At 41.8% G+C, this 23,063-nt stretch overlaps 3 protein-coding genes across 6 annotated transcripts; 2 read left to right on the top strand and 1 right to left on the bottom strand.

The window, feature by feature from the left end:
- The first annotated feature begins 232 nt into the window (after positions 1-232).
- On the top strand, positions 233-3,078 carry phospho1 (phosphoethanolamine/phosphocholine phosphatase 1). Of its 2 annotated transcripts, none has more exons than XM_078270234.1 (3): positions 233-262; positions 780-849; positions 1,459-3,078. In XM_078270234.1, exon 3 carries the CDS (start codon positions 1,497-1,499, stop codon positions 2,262-2,264), a length of 768 nt encoding a protein of 255 aa, XP_078126360.1. In that variant the 5' UTR covers positions 233-262; positions 780-849; positions 1,459-1,496; the 3' UTR covers positions 2,265-3,078. The 2 variants fall into 2 exon arrangements, with proteins under 2 accessions (XP_078126360.1, XP_078126359.1); XM_078270233.1 differs by having other exon boundaries at positions 1,279-3,078.
- Positions 3,079-4,902: 1,824 nt separating this feature from the next.
- Positions 4,903-7,996, bottom strand: LOC144530603 (ciliogenesis and planar polarity effector 2-like). Of its 3 annotated transcripts, none has more exons than XM_078270238.1 (5): positions 7,875-7,996; positions 6,717-6,869; positions 6,498-6,622; positions 6,192-6,331; positions 4,903-6,076 (listed from the first exon to the last, which is right to left on the bottom strand). In XM_078270238.1, the coding sequence occupies exons 2-5, from the start codon at positions 6,847-6,849 to the stop codon at positions 5,881-5,883; spliced, it is 594 nt and encodes a 197-aa protein (XP_078126364.1). In that variant the 5' UTR covers positions 6,850-6,869; positions 7,875-7,996; the 3' UTR covers positions 4,903-5,880. The 3 variants fall into 3 exon arrangements, with proteins under 3 accessions (XP_078126364.1, XP_078126362.1, XP_078126363.1); XM_078270236.1 differs by having other exon boundaries at positions 7,728-7,995; XM_078270237.1 differs by lacking the exon at positions 7,875-7,996 and adding an exon at positions 7,728-7,806 and having other exon boundaries at positions 6,717-6,892.
- Positions 7,997-9,356: 1,360 nt separating this feature from the next.
- Positions 9,357-22,769, top strand: eftud2 (elongation factor Tu GTP binding domain containing 2). Its single transcript, XM_078269584.1, has 28 exons — positions 9,357-9,497; positions 10,211-10,326; positions 10,430-10,592; positions 10,766-10,844; positions 11,693-11,768; positions 11,993-12,058; positions 12,203-12,238; positions 12,494-12,584; positions 12,677-12,759; positions 12,874-13,040; positions 13,168-13,292; positions 13,405-13,468; positions 13,569-13,659; positions 13,793-13,928; positions 14,199-14,326; positions 14,675-14,868; positions 14,954-15,065; positions 15,158-15,298; positions 15,481-15,582; positions 15,680-15,762; positions 16,066-16,152; positions 17,174-17,300; positions 18,537-18,624; positions 18,821-18,939; positions 19,247-19,341; positions 19,463-19,616; positions 21,987-22,094; positions 22,177-22,769. Exons 2-28 carry the CDS (start codon positions 10,222-10,224, stop codon positions 22,270-22,272), a joined length of 2,916 nt encoding a protein of 971 aa, XP_078125710.1. The 5' UTR covers positions 9,357-9,497; positions 10,211-10,221; the 3' UTR covers positions 22,273-22,769.
- The last annotated feature ends 294 nt before the right edge of the window (positions 22,770-23,063 follow it).

Here is a 23,063-nt window from a genome sequence, read left to right as displayed (position 1 = left end):
ACGGAATATTTACATTCTGTCCTTGTTTTATTTTTTCCTGCCTTCCTTTCCTCCCACAGCTCTCCCCCTCTCTCCTCTTCAAGGTGTCGTGCACGCGCTCACTAGGCTGCTATTAAATGGGCGGACTGTAGGCGCGGTCACGTCCACAGCGGCTCCGTTGGTGACTGTCACATAAAAGCGCGCGTCCCACCGGCCGGCCGGCGGACTGCGAGACCGGATCGGACCTGACAGGCACCGGGGATCTGAACCACCGCAACACACAGTAATGCTTTTTTCTTTTTTTCTTTTGCAAGAATAATAGAAGAGTTCAAGTTTGATCTGCTGCGTGCCGGGCTCTCTGCTGTTATTGTTATGATGAAGTAGGTTAGTTTAGCAGTCGACATGTAAGGTTGGCAGGCTGACAAGTTAATTTCCAAACAGACTTAGGCTACCTGTGTTGGACGTTTATATGGATTGTGCTGTAGCCTAAAAGTAAAGTAGCCTAGCCTATTCCTTGATTGTTGTAAAGGGGACTTTAAATGTGTTCGACAGCCAACTATAGACTTCAAAGAGATTTAATCGGAACCTGGTGTCCTTACATTTTAGTTAGCATTTGTAGACATATTAGACCTATTATTTTTATGTAGGCTATTTGATATCATTATGTGACTAAGTAGACTGATCTCCTTTTCTACATACTCTTGTAGGATACATGAGTGAATATAAGGGACCATGGTATGATTTTTAATGCTGCCACGCACCGTTCAGTTCAGCATTTATTGTGTTTTTCCTCAATACAGACAAAAACCAGCCGCAACAGCTTGAAGGCGACTTGATCAGCTGACGTCCGCTGTTGACATCACCTCAAAGGTATATATACCTTTGTATTATATGCAGGCAGACACGTAGGCCTATGCACACTGTAGACATGGGACCGTCTTGCTTGTTCGTGTAATGTAAATTTGCTTGCTTTCTTCCAGGGTCTGCATGTAGACCAGATGCTATTTCATAGATCAGAATATAATCCTATTCCCCTCCTAATTTTTTTACTTCTGCTACAGCAGGATGATCCCCAACCCCTCCTCTTACTTTAGTAGAAAGTCCTTCACATTTTTTCAGAGACTCATGAGCTGGTGGATGCTGCCTCTTCTGGTTTGAAAGTACTGCTGGCTGGCTGCTTTGCTCACTTTACTCACACAAAGGTCATTCCTTTTTTTATGTTATATTTGATTCTGTTTTTTTTTTTGTTTTTTTTATCTCCACCCCAATCCCCATTCTTCGCCTATTCATGCATTGAAGTTTCCCAGACAGCCATCCTCGGTAGCCTCCACCTTACTGTAGCCTGCCTTGCGTGGGATGCTGGAGAGTGGGAGAGCAGGAGGGGAGATTTGATGCCAACAGTAAAAGAGGTGTGGCATAGCTAGTCAATCATGGGGGATTCGATATTCAACTGCTGTTATGTCCCACCCCATCCCCCAGGCGAGGGGGAACTCTCCGGGTCCAGGCGCTCAGAGATCATGGCCTCCAATTCATCGAACATCTCCTCCGACAAGCGCTTCCTCATCTTCTTTGACTTCGATGAGACCATCGTGGATGAAACCAGCGACGACCTAGTGGTGCAGGCCGCCCCTGGTCAGCACCTCCCGGGCTGGCTGAAGGACACCTACCAACCCGGCCGCTACAACGAGTACATGCAGCGCGTGCTGACCTACCTGGCGGAGCAGGGCGTCACAGAGAGCGACATGCGCAGCATCATGGAGAAGATACCGGCCACCCCCGGCATGATCACCCTCTTCCAGTTCCTCCGCACCCGGCCCCCGCAGGACTTTGAAGTGGTGCTGTTGTCCGACGCAAACACCTTCTTCATCGAGTCCTGGCTCCGGCGTGCCGGTGCCCGCCCACTCTTCCACCGGATCTTCAGCAACCCGGCCACCTTCAACAAGGATGGTCGGCTGGTGATGCGGCCCTTTCACTCCCACGACTGCGCGCGCTGCCCCAGCAACATGTGCAAGCAGGTGGTCGTCAGGGACTATGTGGCTCGAAGGACGCAGGAGCGGGGCCGTCCGTACCAGAGGGTCTTCTACGTGGGGGACGGAGCCAACGACTTCTGCCCAGCGCTCTCCCTCGGGCCCCGGGACGTGGCTTTCCCGCGACGGGATTTCCCCATGCACCGGCTGATCACGGAGACCCATGAAGCCATGCCCGGGGAGTTCAAGGCTGTCACGGTGCCGTGGGTTAGCGCGGAGGAAGTGGTGCAGAGGCTGAGGAAGCTGGTGGCAGAGTAGCCTAGGCTAGAGGGGTCCACACAGAGACAGAAAGGAGAGCAGCAAGGGGCCAATTGACACTTTTAGTCATATTCTCAGGTAAAATAGTCGCAGAAACTAATGTTCCAGGCAATAACATCACTTGTACTGTCAGTAAAAATAAAGTGTGTCTAGCCTGCACGTTCCTCAGTCTAGCCTCTCTTGTTTTGTTCCGAAGGTCACTCAGAACAGAGGCCCAGTTTATCAGCAGGTTAATGATTATGGAGCCCTGCCACTGTCACCCAAAGAGAGGAAAGCAATGACAATTCCAATGCTTCATTAGGCCTATAGGCTATATAAAAACATTTAGAAGTAAGAGTATGAGTTTGTCTGTATTTGCATAATAAATACCCTAAATACAATGGGACATGGTGCTTTTAAGTGTTAAACTGGGTCAATTGAGAAACCTCAGTAGCAATACTATTTAAAATGGTGTGGATGCTTATGTTAACCAAGTGATGGGTTGCTCTTTAATAACAAGTGTGTTTTCTTATCTGCACTTTTTTTAAATATGAATTGTGATATAAGTCTCAATACAGGAATCTGAGTAGCCTACACTGCCATCTGATGGGCATTTCAACAGATCTACAAGATGACCAAACAGTACTTTTTTTTGTATCAATATGCTTCTCAGAGAATACCCTATGTCTAATTTAGGAATTTATGACAATGCTCTATGGTTGGTTGTTTGTTATTTTGACTTGTTTATCAGTCTGTTGTGTCTTTATTGTGTAGGCCAGGCCTACTGAAAGAAATATGAACACCAGCAGGAATAAAGCCATCAACTGAAACCCTGCTTGTGTCTGAAATTATCATTGAACCTCATCAACATCCACATGGAATAAGTCATACATCCCCCTGTTACATGCTACATGTAGCCTATCTGAAGGCCACATTCTGTATTTGACAGTACTTACTTTCAACATCATGCTTCACTTCTCTGAAATGTTAGGCAAATTCAGTCCTTTGCAATCAAATTATGCATACCACATCAACAGCAGTTTAACAGGTTAAAATAAATGACAATAGAACAAACTTTAACAATCAAAAAACCTTAAGGAGGCTAATTTAGTCACGTTCCCCCAAATAGGCTAGAGGTTCTATTAGTATTTTTGTATTTAACATTGATAGAAATGGATACGTTTCGATTACGTTACTCTTAATACTTATTTAAAAAGTATAGGTTCTTTAGTATTTTAATATAAATTGTTAATTTTCATAAGGAACTGTTCATTATTTATTTAAGGGGCTACAGGAGTTGTTTTGGGATCTTTAGACAAAATAGACTTGACCCTCCCTTTGCCAGCAATACATTTTTCTATGACCCTCCAAAATCATTGGGAAAATAGGCATGACCCTCCCCAATAATTTATGAATGCCTTGTGTACTGGTTTGCGCTTGGTACAGATATCCACTGTCATGACATACATGACTTAACCTCTGCTTTCTCATCTTACACATCATACTCCACTGTTGTGGTGGCCATTTCAGTAGATTTACTCACTAACGTTGTTGTGGAAACACAATAAGCATGGAAACTGAATGCACACTTCCTGCATTACTCCTCTAGTAAACTAGTATTCACATGAAATAAAACATTGAGACCATTCAGCAAAGAACACTGGGTAATAACAAATTCAACACATGAACTGGTTGCTATGAAACAAATCGAGAAGCTGGTCCGCCTGGAAATGCTGCTGGATTTTGGCAGTTAAGGTGACAAGTTTCTTTTTCTCTTTCTCACAGAATATATTACCATCTGCAGGTTTACACAACAAAATCAAGTCTGTTATAAATTCTGACTGACTGCCTCTTCCTCCATCCAGTCAGTCCCTCTGATCGTAAGCGGGCGTTTTTTGGTGCACCAGGGTCCCATGAGACAGCTGACTGTGGCAGCTTACAACTCAAGAGTATCATTCGTCAGCGTCTACCTCCACCTCTTCTATGACCTTTTGATCATCTCCTCGAAAAAGTAACTTCATCTTTAACACCACAAACCTATTTTTAACCATCCTATTACTGAATTGCCTTTGAACTAGACTGTGTTTTGTCTCCGCATATCAGGGACCAGAGGTTCACAGTTGTGGATCATGCTGAATTCCCCACACGTGTGCACGTTGTTCATCTGGAGACTGTCCTGGGTCTACCCCCAGACTCCTTCCTGTTGCATCTCTCTCAAAGTCACACCAGACAACCAACAGCCACGATACTTGCACACACAAGCTACGAGTGGACATCTTTTATGTTTTAATGACTAAAATCTTCTTCAGCAGCCGGTCATCCATCTGTGATTCCTGTCTTTCTTTTTTTTAATTGCAGGTCAGATAAAGAGACGTGGATGAAGGCGCTTTCGTGTCTAAGCAGTGATAGAAACATTGTGTGATATATATATTTTTTGATTTTATAATTCAAACTTTGGTTGTTTTAACTTGGACATTATACTAATGTATACATTTTGATAATTGAAAGAATTTGGTAACTGTAAATTGTAAATTTGGTTCACTCTTAAAATGTATCTTAACTTGACCGCACTTGATAAAGACCCTCTGGAGAACCATACGACACAACATGAAGGGTTCAAACGTGCACTGAATATGTCATAATTAGCAGACACACAGCATGAAGGTGACTTTTTTTAATTATTGGGACTAGATTCACTTGTATTAAAATGCTGGCCTCTTAAGCAATGTGCCCTTTATTTATTTTTTGATAAAAGTCTGACTTTGTCAGCTCAGCCTAATGCAACAAAATGCCTCCAACTGAAGCTGGTAACAACAACTTGACAAAACAGCCCCTGATCTTCTGACATAAAAGTATTTAACACACTGTTTTAATGTTTTGACTTGCTTTTAGAAGATGTTAACAGGAATCTGTGAAAAAAAAGGTGTCTCAAACAAAGTGATGAAAAAAGTTTTGGCGCTATCTAATACATAAAAGTGAGAACTTAATTATGCACTTAATTAACCGGCACCCAATGGCATGGAGAACACAAAAAATACAAACTTCTGCACGTTAACATAACCAAAGTCCCAGACAATGGGGGAGTGTGTGGCCTTGACCAACTGCCACTTTGCTTGTTTGCAAGCCATGATGTCTCTCTTTCTCATGGGTGGGCCAAATTCTCTGTGCGGCAATGCAGAGAAAGGGGAGGTAACCTTGCTCCTTATGACCTCATAAGGAGGAGTTTCCAGATCGGCCCATCTGAGCTTTCATTTTCTCAAAGGCAGAGCAGGATACCTTTTACAGGGCTCGGTTTACACCCATCGCCATTTCTAGCCACTGGGGGACCATAGGCAGGCTGGGGGAACTCATATTAATGTTAAAAAAAACCTCATAAAGTGACATTTTAATGCAATGGGACCTTTAAGACATTTCAGAATCAAAAATCCGTCTTGACAGCAGTCATTATAGTGTCAGAGGGAATGGTCCATTTATCTCAACAGCAGCCTCCATCTCATCCTGAGAAATCTGAAGCACTCCCAGATCAGCTGCTAAGTGCAATCCCTCAAAGGCAGACACCCAGGGGTGAACCTCCAGTTCACCTCAACTGCATCTTTAAAATCATTTTCTGTATTAAAGTAGTCTCTGTCTCCTGCTGTTAATGGTGGCTGGCTGATCTGGCTGTAACACAGTCCTGATGCCACAGGCTCTCCGCCAGGCAGTTGAGTAGGGGGGCTACATCACCCAGCCCGTCACTGACCTCCCCGCCTACACGCAGCACCGGTAAGCTCCATGTCTCCTGGAAGTCCTTCACATCTCTCTCTGTCACATCACAGTGCATGAAAAGATCAAATCTAAAGGGAACATTAAGGATGAATGCCCATCTCTGTATTAATAGTTATACACTAAGCCCTCAAAACAGTTTTTTTATACTCAACCTTTAAGTTTTAAAGAACACAAAAAGGATACTTGGTGCCAACCACCAATTTCACAACACGACCCACAGGTGTCCCAGTCCATTTAGCAATTTGATTTGACAGATCATCGAAGGATGTCCTGTCAGTGAAGGAGAACAGGAAAAGGACAGCGTCCACCTGCTCCTTACAGGCCTGTAAGACAGGGAACAGGGTATGACAAAATGTCTGGTGTGATGGTGTTGTGGTACTTATTTTTTTTTATCTAGAATAATACTAGCATAGTCTTTTTTTCTGTTTCACATTAGTTCATAACTCAATACAATGTGCTGTGTGAAAACACTTTATATTATAAACATACTGGCAGTAAATGGTCAAATCTACGCAAGACATTCTCTCCACAGTCCCACAGCTGCAGACGGAAGAAAAGCACTCTGCCATTTTCTCTCAGCTTCACTGGCCAATACACCATTGTCGTCTCAATACCTTCAACAACAAGAGATAAACTGGACGAATATTTGTAACCATATTTACCCTTAATTGTATAAATTACTCTAAAAGCAATTGATTCTAGACCTACCTATGGTTTCATAGTGCATGTTAGGAAAATTCTGGCCTGCAAGACGTGCAGCAAGAGCAGTTTTCCCGACTCCACTCTTGCCAGAGATGAAGATCTTATAGTGAACTGTGTCCACAGCTACGTGTGGGGGCATCACCGGAGACTCCAATAGGCCTGTAAAACAAGTTTTAAAAGGGCTGTCTAAATAGTTACTTTTGGTATTCATACTTTTCAGTCATGACAGCGTCAAAATGGTGTGCTGGTCAAAGATCACTGTGTCACTTTGAAATTTAAAATTCTGAATTGGAATTTGTTATATACAACATGACAGCATGGAAGTATGTTATATGTTATATGAATTAGTTTGTCTATCATTTTATTTATTAAATACTGTATATGTCAAGTGTATGCTGCTCTTAGAAATCTCCTACAATAATCACAAATTATTTAAAAAAAAAAAAAAACACAACACACACACACACACACACACACACACTACAATCCTAGGTTTTGTTATGCCATCTTGTTTTTAGTGATTTCATGTTGATTGTCCAGTGAAACAGTACAGGGTATTATAGAGGTGTGCTTGTAACATGTCATTTTCTTTACATTGTTCTGTTTTCTCTTTACACAACCTCAAACTCAAACATAAGTTATGACACAATATTCGTATAGCCTCATAAGACAATTAAAAGTCATGTTTACAAATGCTACCAACTCTCCCTACATCTAGAGCCAATAATGACAAAACACACATCATGTCTTCAAAGTTTTTTTGGCAGTGATGGTGGAGATGTATTATTGGAAATGCACATGTATCTACCAGCCACTTTGTTTCCCACTGACAGTTCAATACATACATATTTTTGTGATTTATTGACCCACTGACAATAAATCACAAACATGTTCTGTAGAACATATTTCCTGAAATACTTTGTTGTATAATCAAAGCCCTGCTGGTACATATTAATCATGTGCTGCTTTTGAAAAAGGTTGTTATTCAAACAAAATGGTACAGTTTCTTAGTCATACCGAAGTTTTTGCGTCTCTTCTTGTGTAGAATTTTGCTGAAATATTCTTTGCTGTCTTTACATCGATGCCAGTCAGCTACTACGATTGATCCGGAGGAAGGAGGAACTTGTGCCATGTTGTTAACAGTTGTAAACAGTCTTTTCTCACCATAAAGCGATTGAATCACAACTGTTGTCGGCAAATAGCATTTTTAATCTTAAAGTGGTGCAGCCATAGACAGTAAAATTAGGAAAATTAAGGGTGCACTTCCGTAATCCTGACGTCGCGTCACGTCCGTGTTTTACTTTTTCTTCTTAACGGCAGTTGCATCCTTAATGTTGCACTACTGCCATCTTCTGGATTTAGTTAACTCCTACAGTCAGTGTCCAGTCAGACGTCCAGATGGATGTGCCAAAGAGGATGTATATAACCTTTATATACTGTCTATGTATATAACAGGTAAAGCTGCCGAAGCTGAACATTATCCAAAACTCCATTTTTCAGACGAGCGTCAATTTGGGAGCTTGCATGCTACCACTCCTTCCTTCTCAAATGCCTTGAAAAGGCTGTCGTTTGCGCAATTTCAAATCACCGGTGCCGAAATGATATTTGAAGAGAACGTATTGGCGTCAGAAATCACATTCGCTCTAGAATCTTTGCTAGTGCCCTAGCCTAGAGGACCCTCAGTCTCTCCACTCGAAAGCCACAGCGCGAGGCCTTTATTTTACTCCCCCTACCCTGCAAGAAAGAAGGAAATGAAGGATAAACATGGTGTGCGGAGGGGTAAGAAGAATGCGAGGATTACGACCTCCAAGCACAGGGCAATGCCTGCAGCTACAAGTCCCAGAGACCGAGTTGGGTCAGACATTTGAAAGTTGCCAGAAATTCGACCAGGTATTAATGTTATGTTACTTACATTTGACATGGTTTATGTTTCTCCTAGCGTTTCTGCTGTTGGTTTGAAGCTTTAAACAAATATTTAGTTGCTAGGCAACGTGAAACCTTTGAGCTAGTCAGCTTCATTATATTCCAGCTTCATGTCAGTGACGATACTTTGGCAACAGGTGGCGCAGTTAGCTTGGGTCAGACCCATCTGCTAGCGATGGGCATGGCGATGGGGGGCCGTGACTGAGAGCTACATGGAAAAATATGCACCAAACAGGCCACTTTGAAATTTTGCTGTTTTCATGAATACAAAAGTTGGGTGACCCCCCCAAGACTAAAAAACGTTGGGTGACCCTCCCCTCAACAAAGAATAAAAAGACATGACCCTCCCCTATTTTCCTCCGGTGGTCAATTCCATAAATAACAGACGGTCCCTAAATGAATTTAAATCTTAGGAAGTTGTTCTGGAATAGGGCTCATTCAATTGAACTTATACTCAGTTATAAATGCCCATTATTCAGCCATTAAACAGGTCTATACAGACCTAATAAGAGTATCCTAGACACTTTGAATATGACACGTGACGTGCACGCACGCACGCGCGCACGCGCGCACACACACACACACACACACACACACACACACACACACACACACACACCGTGTGAATTGCAAGGAGACGACAAACTTAACCTTTCGGTGAGCACGTACAAAATCTACCGATGGGGGCGATAGTGAGTACAACGATGAACGCTCACCGACCTCATTCAATAGAAGAAGAGAGACGGAAGTAATATCTCATACGCATGGCGCTATTTGGGAAATTATCCATCTTCTGAATACATATACCCAACTTGTATCTCGTTTGACAATATTCTTTCCTGACCGCATTATAACAGAATACAGGTAAGTTGGTTTTGCAGCATGCGAGTTATAATTTAGTGCTATGAGATAACGTTAGCTAGCTAAACAACGTAACTGAAACGTCGCCTCCAAGTCATTCATTTCTTTACTGTTAGCTGGCTAGGATGCTAGTTTTTGGCTCGCTAATAACATTGCCAACACAAGAAAAAAGGCAGTTTATCGAAAACTTCTGCCTGGAGCTAAATTTTTGTCTGAGTTTTTGCTGACAGAAAGCATCTGTAAGCTTGATGAATATATTAATTTTTGGTGATGCATAAATGCTAACATTACATGCAAAGTTAGCATTGACTTTACTGGTAATTTAAGGTACTATTAAGTAAGCTAGTTAGCTAGCTAGTAGTAGTTATCACCGGCTTTTGGAAATATAAGCAAAGCCTAATTCACATTGCAAGGCAAATTGTCATTACAAAGGAGACATGAAAATGACTATATTAACGTTACTGGTGTACATGACACTCACACACTTAACGTTACACATAACTAATTAAAACTAATTACATGTTAAAACAATTCTAGTTGTATCCTGTTGTATGCTTTCTCCACATTAGATAAAGATAGTATGCCTATGTAATCCCCATTTCTGTTTCAGCTAAAATGTTGTAGCATTGTCTTTTTGCATTGGATCTCGTTCATATATTGGCTTTACCAATAAGCAAAAAGCACTAATATTCATTAACGCATGACCCCTCTGTCAGTTCTCTACAAGATGGAGGCTGATCTGTATGACGAGTTTGGAAACTACATCGGTCCAGAGCTGGACTCTGACGACGATGAAGATGATCTGGATGCAGGGGACAGAGATGTTGACGAGGTATGCTTCAAAATCAGTGTTAACAGTTATGACTAGGTAGTACTTTAGTTTGTTTATACAATATGTGCTCACATGTCCTATTAATAACTCTCTCCTTGTGCAGGGTGACGAAGATGATGATGATGAGCCTGCTGATGCTGATGAAGATGTCCCGGGTATGGAGGTGGTCCTGCATGAGGACAAGAAGTACTATCCTACAGCAGAGGAGGTTTATGGGCCCGAAGTGGAAACTATTGTCCAAGAGGAAGACACACAACCTCTCACAGGTTAGACACAAAGAACAGTGTACTCTGTATTTGCAGATTTACAATAAAGTGCATAGTATTTGGTTACTTAATCCACATACTTTCACATATTTATAATGGTATGTGATAGATGCTAATAATTCATATGCTGTTAAGATAAACACACAAATGCTAGTGTTTTCTCTCCACTCCAGAGCCTATCATCAAGCCTGTGAAGAACAAGCAGTTCACCCTGATGGAGCAGGAGTTACCTGCCACTGTTTATGATATGGAGTAAGTCGTCTTTATGATTATACACAGGATGTCCTGTTTTTCTTTGCCTGAAAAGTCTGTAGATTAGGGGTGCATGATGTATGGACTCAATATCGTTATCGCGATATTAATATTATATCGAAAGTGTCGCGATAAGTATGCAATATTTTGTTAAAGTTGTGGAGCGCTGCGTCCCGTCTGTTGGCTGTGTGGCTCAGTTGTGTTTGATTAAGAGCCCGCTTGAAACGCTATAATGATCATGTTTCATTGGCCAGTTACCGTGCCACTTGCACATGTTAGTACACATCAACGCACGGGTCCTATACGTGACAAACCCTATGGAGTGTACCACGTGTGTGCATATTTAGACAGAGTGACAGTGTAAGTGAAGAAATAGATAGAGACAACAAAACTGAGCCAATCAGAAAAGCGAAAGAAAAGTTGCCCTGTTCTCTTTATTTATATATTTTATACTGTACAACCAGTAAAACATGTTCGGTTCTGTAGACATGGTCCTTATTTATTTATGTATTTATTTATTCATTCATGTTGGACCAGTCCAATATGACTCTCAGTTGAAATAAACCTTGTGTTGTAAGAAAACTTGTTTTATTTGTTATGAATCTATTTTGATGCGTTTTCCCATAACTTTTGTAATTTTACATATGTTTAAAAATATCGAAATTAATATCTATATCGCAATATTCATAATCAATATCACATTTGGTCAATATCGTGCCACCCTACTGTAGATGCAAATGTTCATCCAGATCCTAACTGGTGCAACAGCACTCTTCTCGATCTAGTGTATTTCCCATTACATATCTTTAATTTACAAATGTTTGCTGTTCCCTCCTCTCTCTTGGCAGATTCCTTGCAGATCTAATGGACGGTCCTGAGCTAATTCGTAACATCACCCTGTGTGGTCACCTTCACCATGGCAAGGTTAGAGTCTGCCTTATGGCTGCTTCTGGCTCAGTTTTTCATTTAGCTGTGTGTTTCTACTAAGGGCTCTTCTGTGGCATTTTGCCAGAGAGGACATGTGTTCCTTAGATTAAAAAAAAATATAGGAGGGTAGGATTGTTGTGGAGCATATGCCAATAACGTGGCTGCACTTTAGACTTATCTGTGACTCATGGGGATCTAATGAATTTGTTTTTTCTGTTCAGACCTGTTTTGTGGACTGCCTGATTGAGCAGACGCACCCAGAAATCAGGAAGAGAGATGATGTGGATGTGAGTGTCGACTGTAATAATAATTATTATATAATATAATATATATTATATAATATAATATAATAATAAACGCATCTTTGCAGTTTATTACATTTAAATTATGTATATGACAGCAGAAACTAACATGACTTTGGACTTTTTCAGCTCCGTTACACAGACATCCTCTTTACAGAACAGGAGGTGAGTTGTTTGTTTGAACTGTGGCATAATGATAACACTTCTTGAAATACATTTGATTACCACATATTAGAATGGCTAGTAATTGTAAACGTTGTAATATGATTGACAAAAGAATACAGTTTAATCAAACAACTAAAGCAGCAACGTTGCAGGACCTTGTTGCCAGAAATTATGATTTTAAGAAAATAAGCTTTAACGATGGACTTATGGTACCCTTCCTGCAAAGGTGATTTCTGTCTTGTTCTTTTTCCAAAGAGAGGAGTTGGTATCAAGAGCACCCCTGTCACAATGGTCCTACCAGACTCCAGGGGCAAATCCTACCTTTTCAACATCATGGATACACCAGGTATTGTGTGCGGCTGGATGCTTTGTTTCCTGTAAGTATGTTTTGGTGTGTCATAGCAGAAAGTTATGTTAAACCTTGTGTCTCCCTCGAAGGCCACGTAAACTTCTCTGACGAGGTCACGTCTAGCATCCGGATCTCAGACGGTGTTGTCCTCTTCATAGACGCAGCAGAAGGAGTGAGTCACTTATTTTTCCTTTTTTGATCTTCTCCCAATCCTGCGCTCGCTCTGCACATTTGTCATGTTAGTCAACCTTCCATGTAACTTACACTTTTGTGTATCTCTGCCCAGGTGATGCTGAACACCGAGCGCCTGATCAAACATGCAGTTCAGGAGCGTATGGCCATCACCATCTGCATCAACAAGGTGGACCGGCTCATTGTGGAGCTCAAATTGCCTCCCACAGATGCTTATTATAAACTTCGTCACATTGTGGATGAGGTCAATGGTTTGCTCAGGTAATACTTGAAACCCTTTAATGTCCACAGTGTCTGGAGAGCATATATGGCTTTATGTGATGTAGTGCTACATATTGGTGGGGGGAAAAGTGACATTTCATGGTTAGTCATTTATCTTCCTTTTCAGCACATACTCAACAGACGAGAACTTGGTGGTGTCTCCTCTCCTTGGAAATGTGTGCTTCGCCAGCTCTCAGTACAGTATCTGCTTCACTCTGGGGTCCTTTGCAAAGATCTACTCAGACACCCATGGTATGACTTTTCAGCACATGCTCTCATAAACTGGAACTGGCACATCCTTTTCTCATCTCATGCCTAATGAAGTTAGGAAGATATTACCTAACTCCTCTCTTTGTGTTTGCAGGTGACATCAACTATAATGAGTTTGCCCAGAGGCTTTGGGGAGACATTTATTTCAATCCCAAAACGTGAGTAACTAATTTGGATTTGAACTGAATGATAAGCCATCCTCCTCCTTTTAATAACAGGTCCTTATGGTATCGGCCATTTTTCTTTTCTTCTGTTCAGTCGCAAGTTCACAAAGAAAGCTCCCAGCAGTAACTCTCAGCGCAGCTTTGTGGAATTTGTCCTGGAGCCCCTCTACAAGATCCTCTCACAGGTTGGACACATCAAACATAAACATTTGTGTAACAAGGCAATACAGCTACCTCAATACTTACACGCCCCATCGGGCTCTGGCTGAGTTGCAGACCTCAGTGTGTAATCCTCACCCAAATCCTCTTTGTGTCTAGGTGGTTGGGGATTGTGACACATCACTCCCCAGAGTTCTGGATGAGTTGGGGATCCACCTGACTAAAGAGGAACTAAAGCTGAACATCAGACCCTTACTGAGGCTGGTCTGTAACCGCTTCTTTGGAGAGTTTACTGGTATGGGTTTATTTGTTTTTATCTATCCTTTTCATTTTTTTGTGTTATTATTATTATTATTTTTTTAGCATTTTGTTATTGTATATGGACAACTATGTTTTTCATAACTGTATGAATAAAGTAATAACAATACTGCAGAGGCACTCTATCTATCTTGCTGCTTTACTTAATGTGTTTGCTCATAATTGTATTTCTTTATCTGAAGATAAATGGTCATGCTTTGGTAAACATGTTAAATCAAAAAGTCAAGCATACATTTCTTCCCTACAGGCTTTGTGGACATGTGTGTACACCACATCCCCTCACCACAGGAGGGTGCTCGGAACAAGATAGAGCACACGTACACTGGAGGAATGGACTCAGACCTTGGGGAGGCCATGGCAGAGTGCGACCCTGATGTGAGTATAATGGAAACAGAGCAGGAGTCTCCTTTTTATTGGCTGGTGAGAAGCAGATATGCCAGATAGCTGCAATCTGTTTCTAGTCGTAGCCAGTGGTGTAATTCCAGCTGCTCTTACAGATTAAGTGAACAGGCCGTTTTAATTGGCTTGAAATGAACAGGCTGTTAAATAAGCCAATTTAGGACAATGCTGGACATTGATCACAGTTTTCCAAGTTCCATTAAAAGTCTTACTGCCTTTTACCTAAGCCCTCTTATATTTCTTTAGGAAGAAATGTTCCAGTGGTAAAACTTTCCTTTCTTTCTTATCCCTTTTTCCTGCTCACCTCATGCCTCGTGCCCTCAGGGTCCTTTGATGTGCCACACCACTAAGATGTACAGCACAGAGGATGGGGTTCAGTTCCATGCCTTTGGCAGGGTGCTGAGTGGCACCATTCAGGCAGGTCAGCCTGTCAAAGTTTTAGGAGAGAACTACACCCTTGAAGACGAGGAAGACTCCCAGGTCTGCACTTTGGGCCGTCTCTGGATTTCAGTTGCCAGGTACGCTGCAGGGGTTTGACTTCCTAAGAGTCAGAAATCAATGATTGTTTGTATTAAATCTTAACTGCGCCATCCACCTTTTTAGATACCAAATTGAAGTGAACCGAGTGCCAGCGGGCAACTGGGTTCTCATCGAAGGTTGTGACCAGCCAATCGTCAAGACCGCCACAATCACAGAGCCCAGAGGGAATGAAGAGGTGAGACTTAAGAGAGAAACACCACTGAGATCTTTAAAAAAAAGATACTTTGTGAGAATGGCATGGTTGACATTTTTTACTTTCTGTGACAGGCTCAGATTTTCAGGCCACTGAAGTTTAACATAGCATCGGTTATAAAGATTGCAGTGGAGCCTGTCAACCCATCAGAGCTACCGAAAATGTTGGATGGACTAAGGAAGGTCAACAAAAGCTATCCGTCCCTCACCACAAAGGTAAGTCTAGCCATCTTATAGCCTCCTAAAATGGTTTTCTGAAGAACAAAATACAAATATGGACCCCGAAGGAAGGACCGATGTGAAAAGTATAAACTGTGAGCTCAACAATAATTATGTTGCTATTCAATTGCTTAAATTATAATTTACTATACTAAGACGTGTGTGTCTTTGTCTTTCAGGTGGAGGAGTCTGGAGAGCATGTTATCTTAGGGACAGGAGAGCTCTACCTGGACTGTGTCATGCACGACCTGCGCAAGATGTACTCTGAGATCGACATTAAAGTAATTGTTCTCACTGCTTACAAAAAACTTGACACAGTACTGCACAGGAGTGGGGCTTTTGGGTTCTTTGTGTAATTATGCTCATCTTTGTCCACAGGTTGCTGACCCTGTTGTGACTTTCTGTGAAACGGTTGTGGAAACATCATCACTCAAGTGCTTCGCTGAAACGCCTAACAAAAAGTCTGTATCAAACTTAATAATTTCAGATCTTATTCGCACATACAATGACATGAATGCAACTACAAGAAAGCTTACTTTGCTATATTATTAATATACCTTAAAACTCATAGCTTTGTAATGTATTTTTTGAAGTTTCTAATTTTCTGCATGAACTGTTATGAAGACTGTTGGATGTTGTATTTCTTGTTGGGGAGTTCAATTTGTGCAGTGTTTAAAGTCACTGTCAGAGTTAGCCCTTCCCTTTGGCCGAGTGTCTACCCAACCCAGAGTGAGTGATTGACAGCCGTGTGATGTGATTGACAGGAATAAGATCACCATGATTGCTGAGCCCTTAGAGAAGGGGCTGGCTGAGGACATAGAGAACGAAGTGGTGCAGATCACATGGAACAGGTAAGATGTAGAAGATGTCACCATCACACTCACACATATTAGGTAATCTCTTAATTAATTAAAATTATATAATGTGCCTGTCATGTTAGACGTATCTGTAGATTTTCCTCATTTCAGTCTGATATGGCAGCAGCCTTATTAATTTCTCCATATATCAGACCCATTCTGACGATCATTCGTTTTCATTATTCCCTCCGTTAGCAGGGATAAAGTAGCCGCCATGTAAGAATAATGATTGATTCTTTAATGCAATGCTGTTATTGAACACGGTAGAGTGATATAGAAATGCCCACAGCTGAAATTGTCATTTTAAAAAGAGCAGTTATTGGATTTGTGGGTAATAGTTCTAAATCCAAAGGTGTGTTGCCCAATTTTCTACAAGTCATCATGCATAGAACAAGATGTGCATACCAGCAATTTCATTTTAAAGTTGGACATGGAAATGACAACCTTGTGTTGCTGTTTGAGAACAGTACTTAAAATCAGTCTGGTTTGTCTTTTTCATTTTTGAAAGTTTTGAAAAATGTCAGAACTGCAGAACATGACAGTCATTGTGAGAAAGTGGATTTCTGCTTCACCATGTCAGATTGAATGGTGCCTTAGAAACTCTGTGTAAGAAATGCAAAAAATAAGAACAATGTTCATTACAGATATATATCTATTAGAAAATTGTGAAATAGATTATTAGAATGTTGAAGCAAGGTAAAGGACAGCCTTCTGTACAAAGTGTTTGCTCATTAAAAATCTTCCTCAAAGTATTGATCAGATCACTCCCAGTAATTGAATCATGCACTAAAAGCGTAAGCGTGTGTGTGTGTGGCTCATCTGTTAGGCCATCTGGACCTAGCGGTGCCAGTGTGGAGTAGCAATGCCAAAGAAGTGACATACTTTACACACCATCAAACCGAACCTTCGCTCTACTCCTCCTCTGCCCCCCGATCAACCAATCTCCTTAATGTTCCTGCTGACACAATGTGCAGACCTCCTTTCAACCAGTGGTTGTTCTGTTTCCTCATGGCAGGAAGAAGCTGGGAGAGTTTTTCCAGACAAAGTACGACTGGGATCTGCTGGCTGCCAGGTCCATCTGGGCCTTTGGACCAGACACCACAGGACCAAACATCCTTGTAGACGACACACTGCCCTCTGAGGTAAGTTTTGTACCAACCAGGCAGGTGTATCACAGCTGAAATAGGGCTCTTTATCTGGAGACTAAAGCTTTATTTATGGTCCTGCGGAGGCTCCACGCAGAGCTTTCGCCGTAGCCTACATAAGTGGCCTGAAGTTTATACTTGTGGGTTGGTGTGTGCCTCGATCTCTGTAAGAAAAAGCAGGGCCGGCATGTATGTGTGCGCGTGGGGAGTGTGTTTGAGCGAATGAGAGAGTGGTGGTGATTAGCTTTGGAGCGAGTGCCGACTCTAGAGGCAGAAACAAAGTGTCTCCCCTGTGCTTTCTGACCACGGTGGGAAATCTGTAGTTGTTCATGGAGAAGGAGAACCAGGAAATGAGTAGTGGGAAGAGCAACGCCACCAAGCCACAGCCAGGCGTCCTCGCGACCTGCAGTTAAATTTTTCGAGAGATGCACGTCAGGCTACGGCGTAGGGTCCGGTGGAGGTTTTGTGTCTCCGTGTACCTACGTACGTAGCCATGGCGTAGATTTTACGCAGAAGTTTAAATCCCCCTTAACTTGGTTAAGTAAACGATATACATTAACTGCTGTATAGTGCTTGCTCCAACTGTTTAGAGCCACATAGAGCTGTGACTAGCAATTATTTTCGTTTTTGAAAGGTTTTTACTGATTTACAACTTTCCAAAGTGACATCACCAAATTACCTGTTTTATTAGACCAACAGTTCAAACCCCCCACATATTCAATTTACAACAGAAGAAGCACCAAATCCTCACACATGAGAAGCTGGATCCAGCAAATGTCTTGCAGTTTTGATTAATAAATACCTTAAACAAGTAATTGAAATTGTTGCTGATAATTTTGTGTCGTTTGACTAATCGCTTGAGTTATCATTTCTAATCTAGAGCCACACACTTTGTTTATAACACAGATGACTGTAATTATATTCTTTCTAATTGATATTAAATCACCACCAGACTAGGCCATTGTTGCGCTGTCAAACCATGTGCGCGTCAATCATACAACATTTGAGTTTGAAATGCCAAAAAAGAGAGAAAAAAAATCCATTCCTAAGTGATGAGTCAGTACTTTTAAAGCATGGGGTTAAAATAACTGCATGTATTTACAATTTTTTTATTTACACTATAAATATATTTACATCTGTTAACTGGGATGAAGATCACACAAGTGTCAGGTTTTGCTTTATAGAGAATAACTGTTTTTGTACCTAACTCTTGTCATGGTCCCCTCCCCGTAGGTGGACAAGGCGCTGCTCGGCTCAGTCAAAGACAGCATAGTTCAGGGCTTCCAGTGGGGCACCAGGGAGGGGCCGCTGTGTGATGAGCGTAAGTTCTCTCTGCTTTCCTTTTTAACCCTGAAACACGTTAATAAACAATAAACCTTTGTTCTCTGTACTGCCATCGGTGCTGGACTTTCCTCTTCGCCAGAAATGTCTAGCGTTGTGAGCATTGTGCAAAGGGCAAATGTATTTTTCCTCATCAGTGTTATGTTACAATAACTCAGTCTTTCTGCTGCCCTCAGCCATTAGGAATGTCAAGTTTAAGATCCTTGACGCAGTCATTGCTCAGGAGCCTCTCCACAGAGGAGGGGGCCAGGTCATCCCTACAGCCAGGAGAGTGGTGTACTCGGCTTTCCTCATGGTGAGATCATCCCTCCCTAAGCCTATTCTTCCCCTCGTCTGCCATTTACTCCTCCAGACTTAATTTTCATCTTCACTTTCTTTAATGTTCCATTACAGTGATTACGGTTTGGATTTTGCTGACGTGCGTTCTTTTTAATTGTAGTGCGAAAACATTCCTCTTTCACAATTTTGGTGTCTTTCCTCATCTGCTTTCGCTCGTTCCCTGCTTTTATCATAAATCCATAGGTCAGCTGTACATGTGCTGGCCATACAATTTCTCCAGGCTTTTGTCCTCCCTCTAATGCATGGTCTCCCTTGTGTCGCAGGCCACTCCAAGGTTGATGGAGCCTTATTACTTTGTGGAGGTTCAGGCTCCAGCTGATTGTGTATCTGCCGTCTATACAGTGCTGGCTCGTAGAAGGTTGGTATACTCTACTTCTCATAACATCTAGTGTCAACCCAGGCAGAAATGTAATGCATTGACAATATCTCCTGATATTGGGGAAAAGAAAAAAAAATGTGGTCCTGTGTTTGTCATCTAGGGGTCATGTCACGCAGGATGCACCTATTCCAGGGTCTCCTCTCTACACCATTAAGGCTTTCATCCCCGCCATCGACTCTTTTGGCTTTGAGACAGATCTTCGCACTCATACACAGGGACAGGCCTTTGCTCTGTCTGTGTTCCACCACTGGCAGGTAAACATATTTGCCAAAAATGTGATTGTCAGGGCACCTACAGGTAAAACACATTGCATCACTGCCCCACGCCTGCATCATTTCTATGGGGAACAGTGTAACGGGTTTTTTTTTTCTGCTTATGCCTAAACAAACAAATCCGAATTGTTCATTTATTAATAGCATTGTCAACATTACACATTTTTCTGATTTAATACGGCTCCATTCAGATGACAAATCTGATTTTTAAATTTGGTATCCCGCTGTCACACGTACACAAACTCACATGCACAAACACAGTCTCACATTTACTTGCTTACTTTACATACACCAACTCTCTCATACACAAACATGTGGCTGCTTGTGCTGCAGAGTGACCAACCTTGTGCCCATGTCTGCCACTCTGGCTAAACTGTCTTTGATGTGGAGTGTTGAGTCATTAAGTTTTAAGTATAATGTAGCTGTCTCTGCCTGCCATGTCTGACAAGTGTTTGTGTCTGCACTCTGGAGAGCTGTGTCAGGGAAAAATGAACTCCACTTAGGGAGGATTAATACTTTACAGCAAAATCATTCATCTGAAAGAAAAAAAAAAAAAGGTTTGTGTAATGTTTTATCCCCTTGAGGTGAAAATGCAAGTGTGACAAGAGACTAGAGATGAATTATTTATTTGCACGCTTGTCCCAACACTGGGAAAAGGATGTATTATAGATCCTTTGGGCACATCAAGAATAAATGAAAATGTTGTTGACATTTGTTGACTATGCAGAACCACAGATTGCTCAAGCATGTATTACCACATGTTTTACAGTAATGTTGGTAGGGCTGAGCAGTTTATTGAAATGTATGATTTATTGTCTGTAATTGTAAACTCAGCCAAAAAATGACAAGCCCCTTTTTCAGGACACTGTATTTTAAAGATACTTTTGTAAAAATCTAAATGACTTTAGAGATCTTCATTTTAAAGGGTTTAAACAATGTTTTCCATGCTTGTTGAACCATAAACAATGAATGAACATGCACCTGTTAAAGGTCTAAAAGACAATAACAACTTAAGGGCGGTAGGCAATTAAGGTCACAGTTAAAAGAAAATTAGGAGAGTAAAGAGACCTTTCTACTGACTCTAAAAAACACCAAAAGATAGACGCCCAGGGTCCCTGCTAATCTGCGTGAGCGTGCCTTAGGCATGGTGCAAGGAGGCATGAGGACAGCAGATGTGGCCAGGGCAATACAGTGCTATGTCCCTACTGTGAGAGCTACTCGGAGACAGGAAGCACAGCTGATCGTCCTCGCAGCGGCAGACCACGTGTAACACCTGCATAGGATCGGTACATCTGAATATTACACCTGCGGGACAGGCAAAAACAACCGCAAGAACTGGCCAGTCTGGTGCAGTACATGGGAAGGAGATGCACTGCAGTACTTAATGCAGCTGGTGGCCACATCAGATACTGAGGTCTACTTTTGATTTTGAGGATTTTCAGTCGTGAACAGAAAATACCTTTCCCCCCCACAAGACACCCCTGGGGTCCAATACCAATCACCTCTCGAAATGACAGCTGCAGAGTTTGTACCTGATACAGTCAACACTCTGAATGTTCTCCTCTCCTCTGGGCTTCAACAGACATTATTCCTGTTGGTACATATTAAATAAACTGCCTTAGAAAATGAGGAAAACATGGGAGTCCCTGAACTGTGTTGTTTGCTCATTGAACTCAAGAGGTGTGTGCCTCCCTCATTAGTTTGATTATGTACTGCGAGTATTGGCATGCAAGCAGCTCAGTGTTGAGTTACTGTTAGCAGCTCTCTTCCATATGTTGATTGGGCTTCAGCCACTGTTGAAGATTTTTTTCCATTTTCCTCCCGCTTAATCTTTCCCCGAGGCTGGGAACGTCTTATTTAGTCCAATCCACCCGATGATTTCCAGATTCAGCATTCCTTCTCTTCCTTCTCTGCATTTACGGTGAATGTATCATATACTGTATTCATGACCATGAGATCACGTTGTGAAGAATACACTATGAGCTCCTTTAGGTAATGGCTTTAGTTAATATTATTTAAAGTTTGTGAACACTTCTTCTAACTCAATTTGCTAACACTGCATTGATGCAGCGTTGGTCATACTGAAGGAGTGACAGCACTTGCACATTGCTTTTCCATCACGTTGATGGACGCACTCCTGACTCAGTAACAATGGGACAGACTTGCAACTGAATCAGTTATTTAGTGAAAGGTCGGAGCCACTATAGAAGTGTCCAGTCAGTTGTTAAAGCTCAAAATTTGATGTGTGTTTCATGTTGTCGGACTGTTTCTCAGATTGGGTTTGGCTGGATTTCCTCTGTTGACCATTCGCTTCTTCTCTCTGGGTTAACTAGATTTCATATTTCCTTTCAGATCGTCCCTGGTGACCCTTTAGACAAGAGTATTGTGATCAGGCCTCTGGAGCCTCAACCTGCCCCCCACCTGGCCAGAGAGTTCATGATCAAGACCCGAAGGCGCAAGGTGGGCCTTTTGTCCATCACCTCACAGTTGTTGGGAAGTTCTTTTTCTGCATGACTAATCTCCCATGTTTGTTGTTCTGCAGGGTCTGAGCGAGGATGTGAGCATCAGCAAGTTCTTCGACGATCCTATGTTGTTGGAGCTGGCCAAACAGGACGTGGTGCTTAACTACCCCCTGTGAGACTGCATCCCATAACTGCAACACCCAAACCTCTAGTGAATCAACAGCAAATCCTACTTTGTTTATAGGTATTTGGGCAATAATTAACTACAATTACCAAATCCATAAAAGGTTTTCCTAGTTTCAGATTACACAGTGGTTATTCTTGATCTCCAAAGACTTTTATTTGATTTGATTAGCTTTTCTTCCATTTCCTACTGTCCCCCAACCAACAGTTTAAAAAGATCTGTAACAAAAGTAGGTCACCTGGATCAATCCTTGGATTGATGGAAACCAGGAAAATCCACAGCCTTTGCTGTCACAGGAGAGTTGTTGCTCTCCTATTTTGGAAAGCAGCTGTCAAAACATTGCAGAAGTTTGTCTCGTTTTTGTTGTATTTTTATTTTTTAAATGTACAAATTGTTTTTGTAGAATAAGATGACGTGGAAGCCTTTTTTAAAAAAGAAAATGGGATGTCATTGATCTGGCGTATGTCTGAATAAAAGAAGTCAAAGAAAGACGTTTCAGTGTTCTGTACTTTAAGACCATGCAAGAAACAACATCCTCACAATGCTGCTATCTCTAAGGGCTTGTGTAGTTGAGATATAGAAGGAGTTGGGAAGCTTTAGTGTAGTGAGAATAGTGCTAAGTTGGAGCTTTGCCGATGGTTTGAGGGATTGGCGTGTCTGTTTGAGACGCTGTGTGGGCGGTGACTGATGGACAGGCTGTTGGAAATAGGCAGAGAGCAACCAAAGGTTAGCCGAATAAAAGAAAAAGGGAATGATGCAGCATGTCACTGATGTCACTAAAGC

The sequence above is a fragment of the Sander vitreus genome, chromosome 15 (genome assembly GCF_031162955.1).
Source record: "Sander vitreus isolate 19-12246 chromosome 15, sanVit1, whole genome shotgun sequence".
NCBI classification, from domain to species: Eukaryota; Metazoa; Chordata; class Actinopteri; order Perciformes; family Percidae; genus Sander; species Sander vitreus.
The sequence above is the reverse complement of the archived record's forward strand: the minus strand, read 5'-3'. Positions and strand labels throughout refer to the sequence as shown.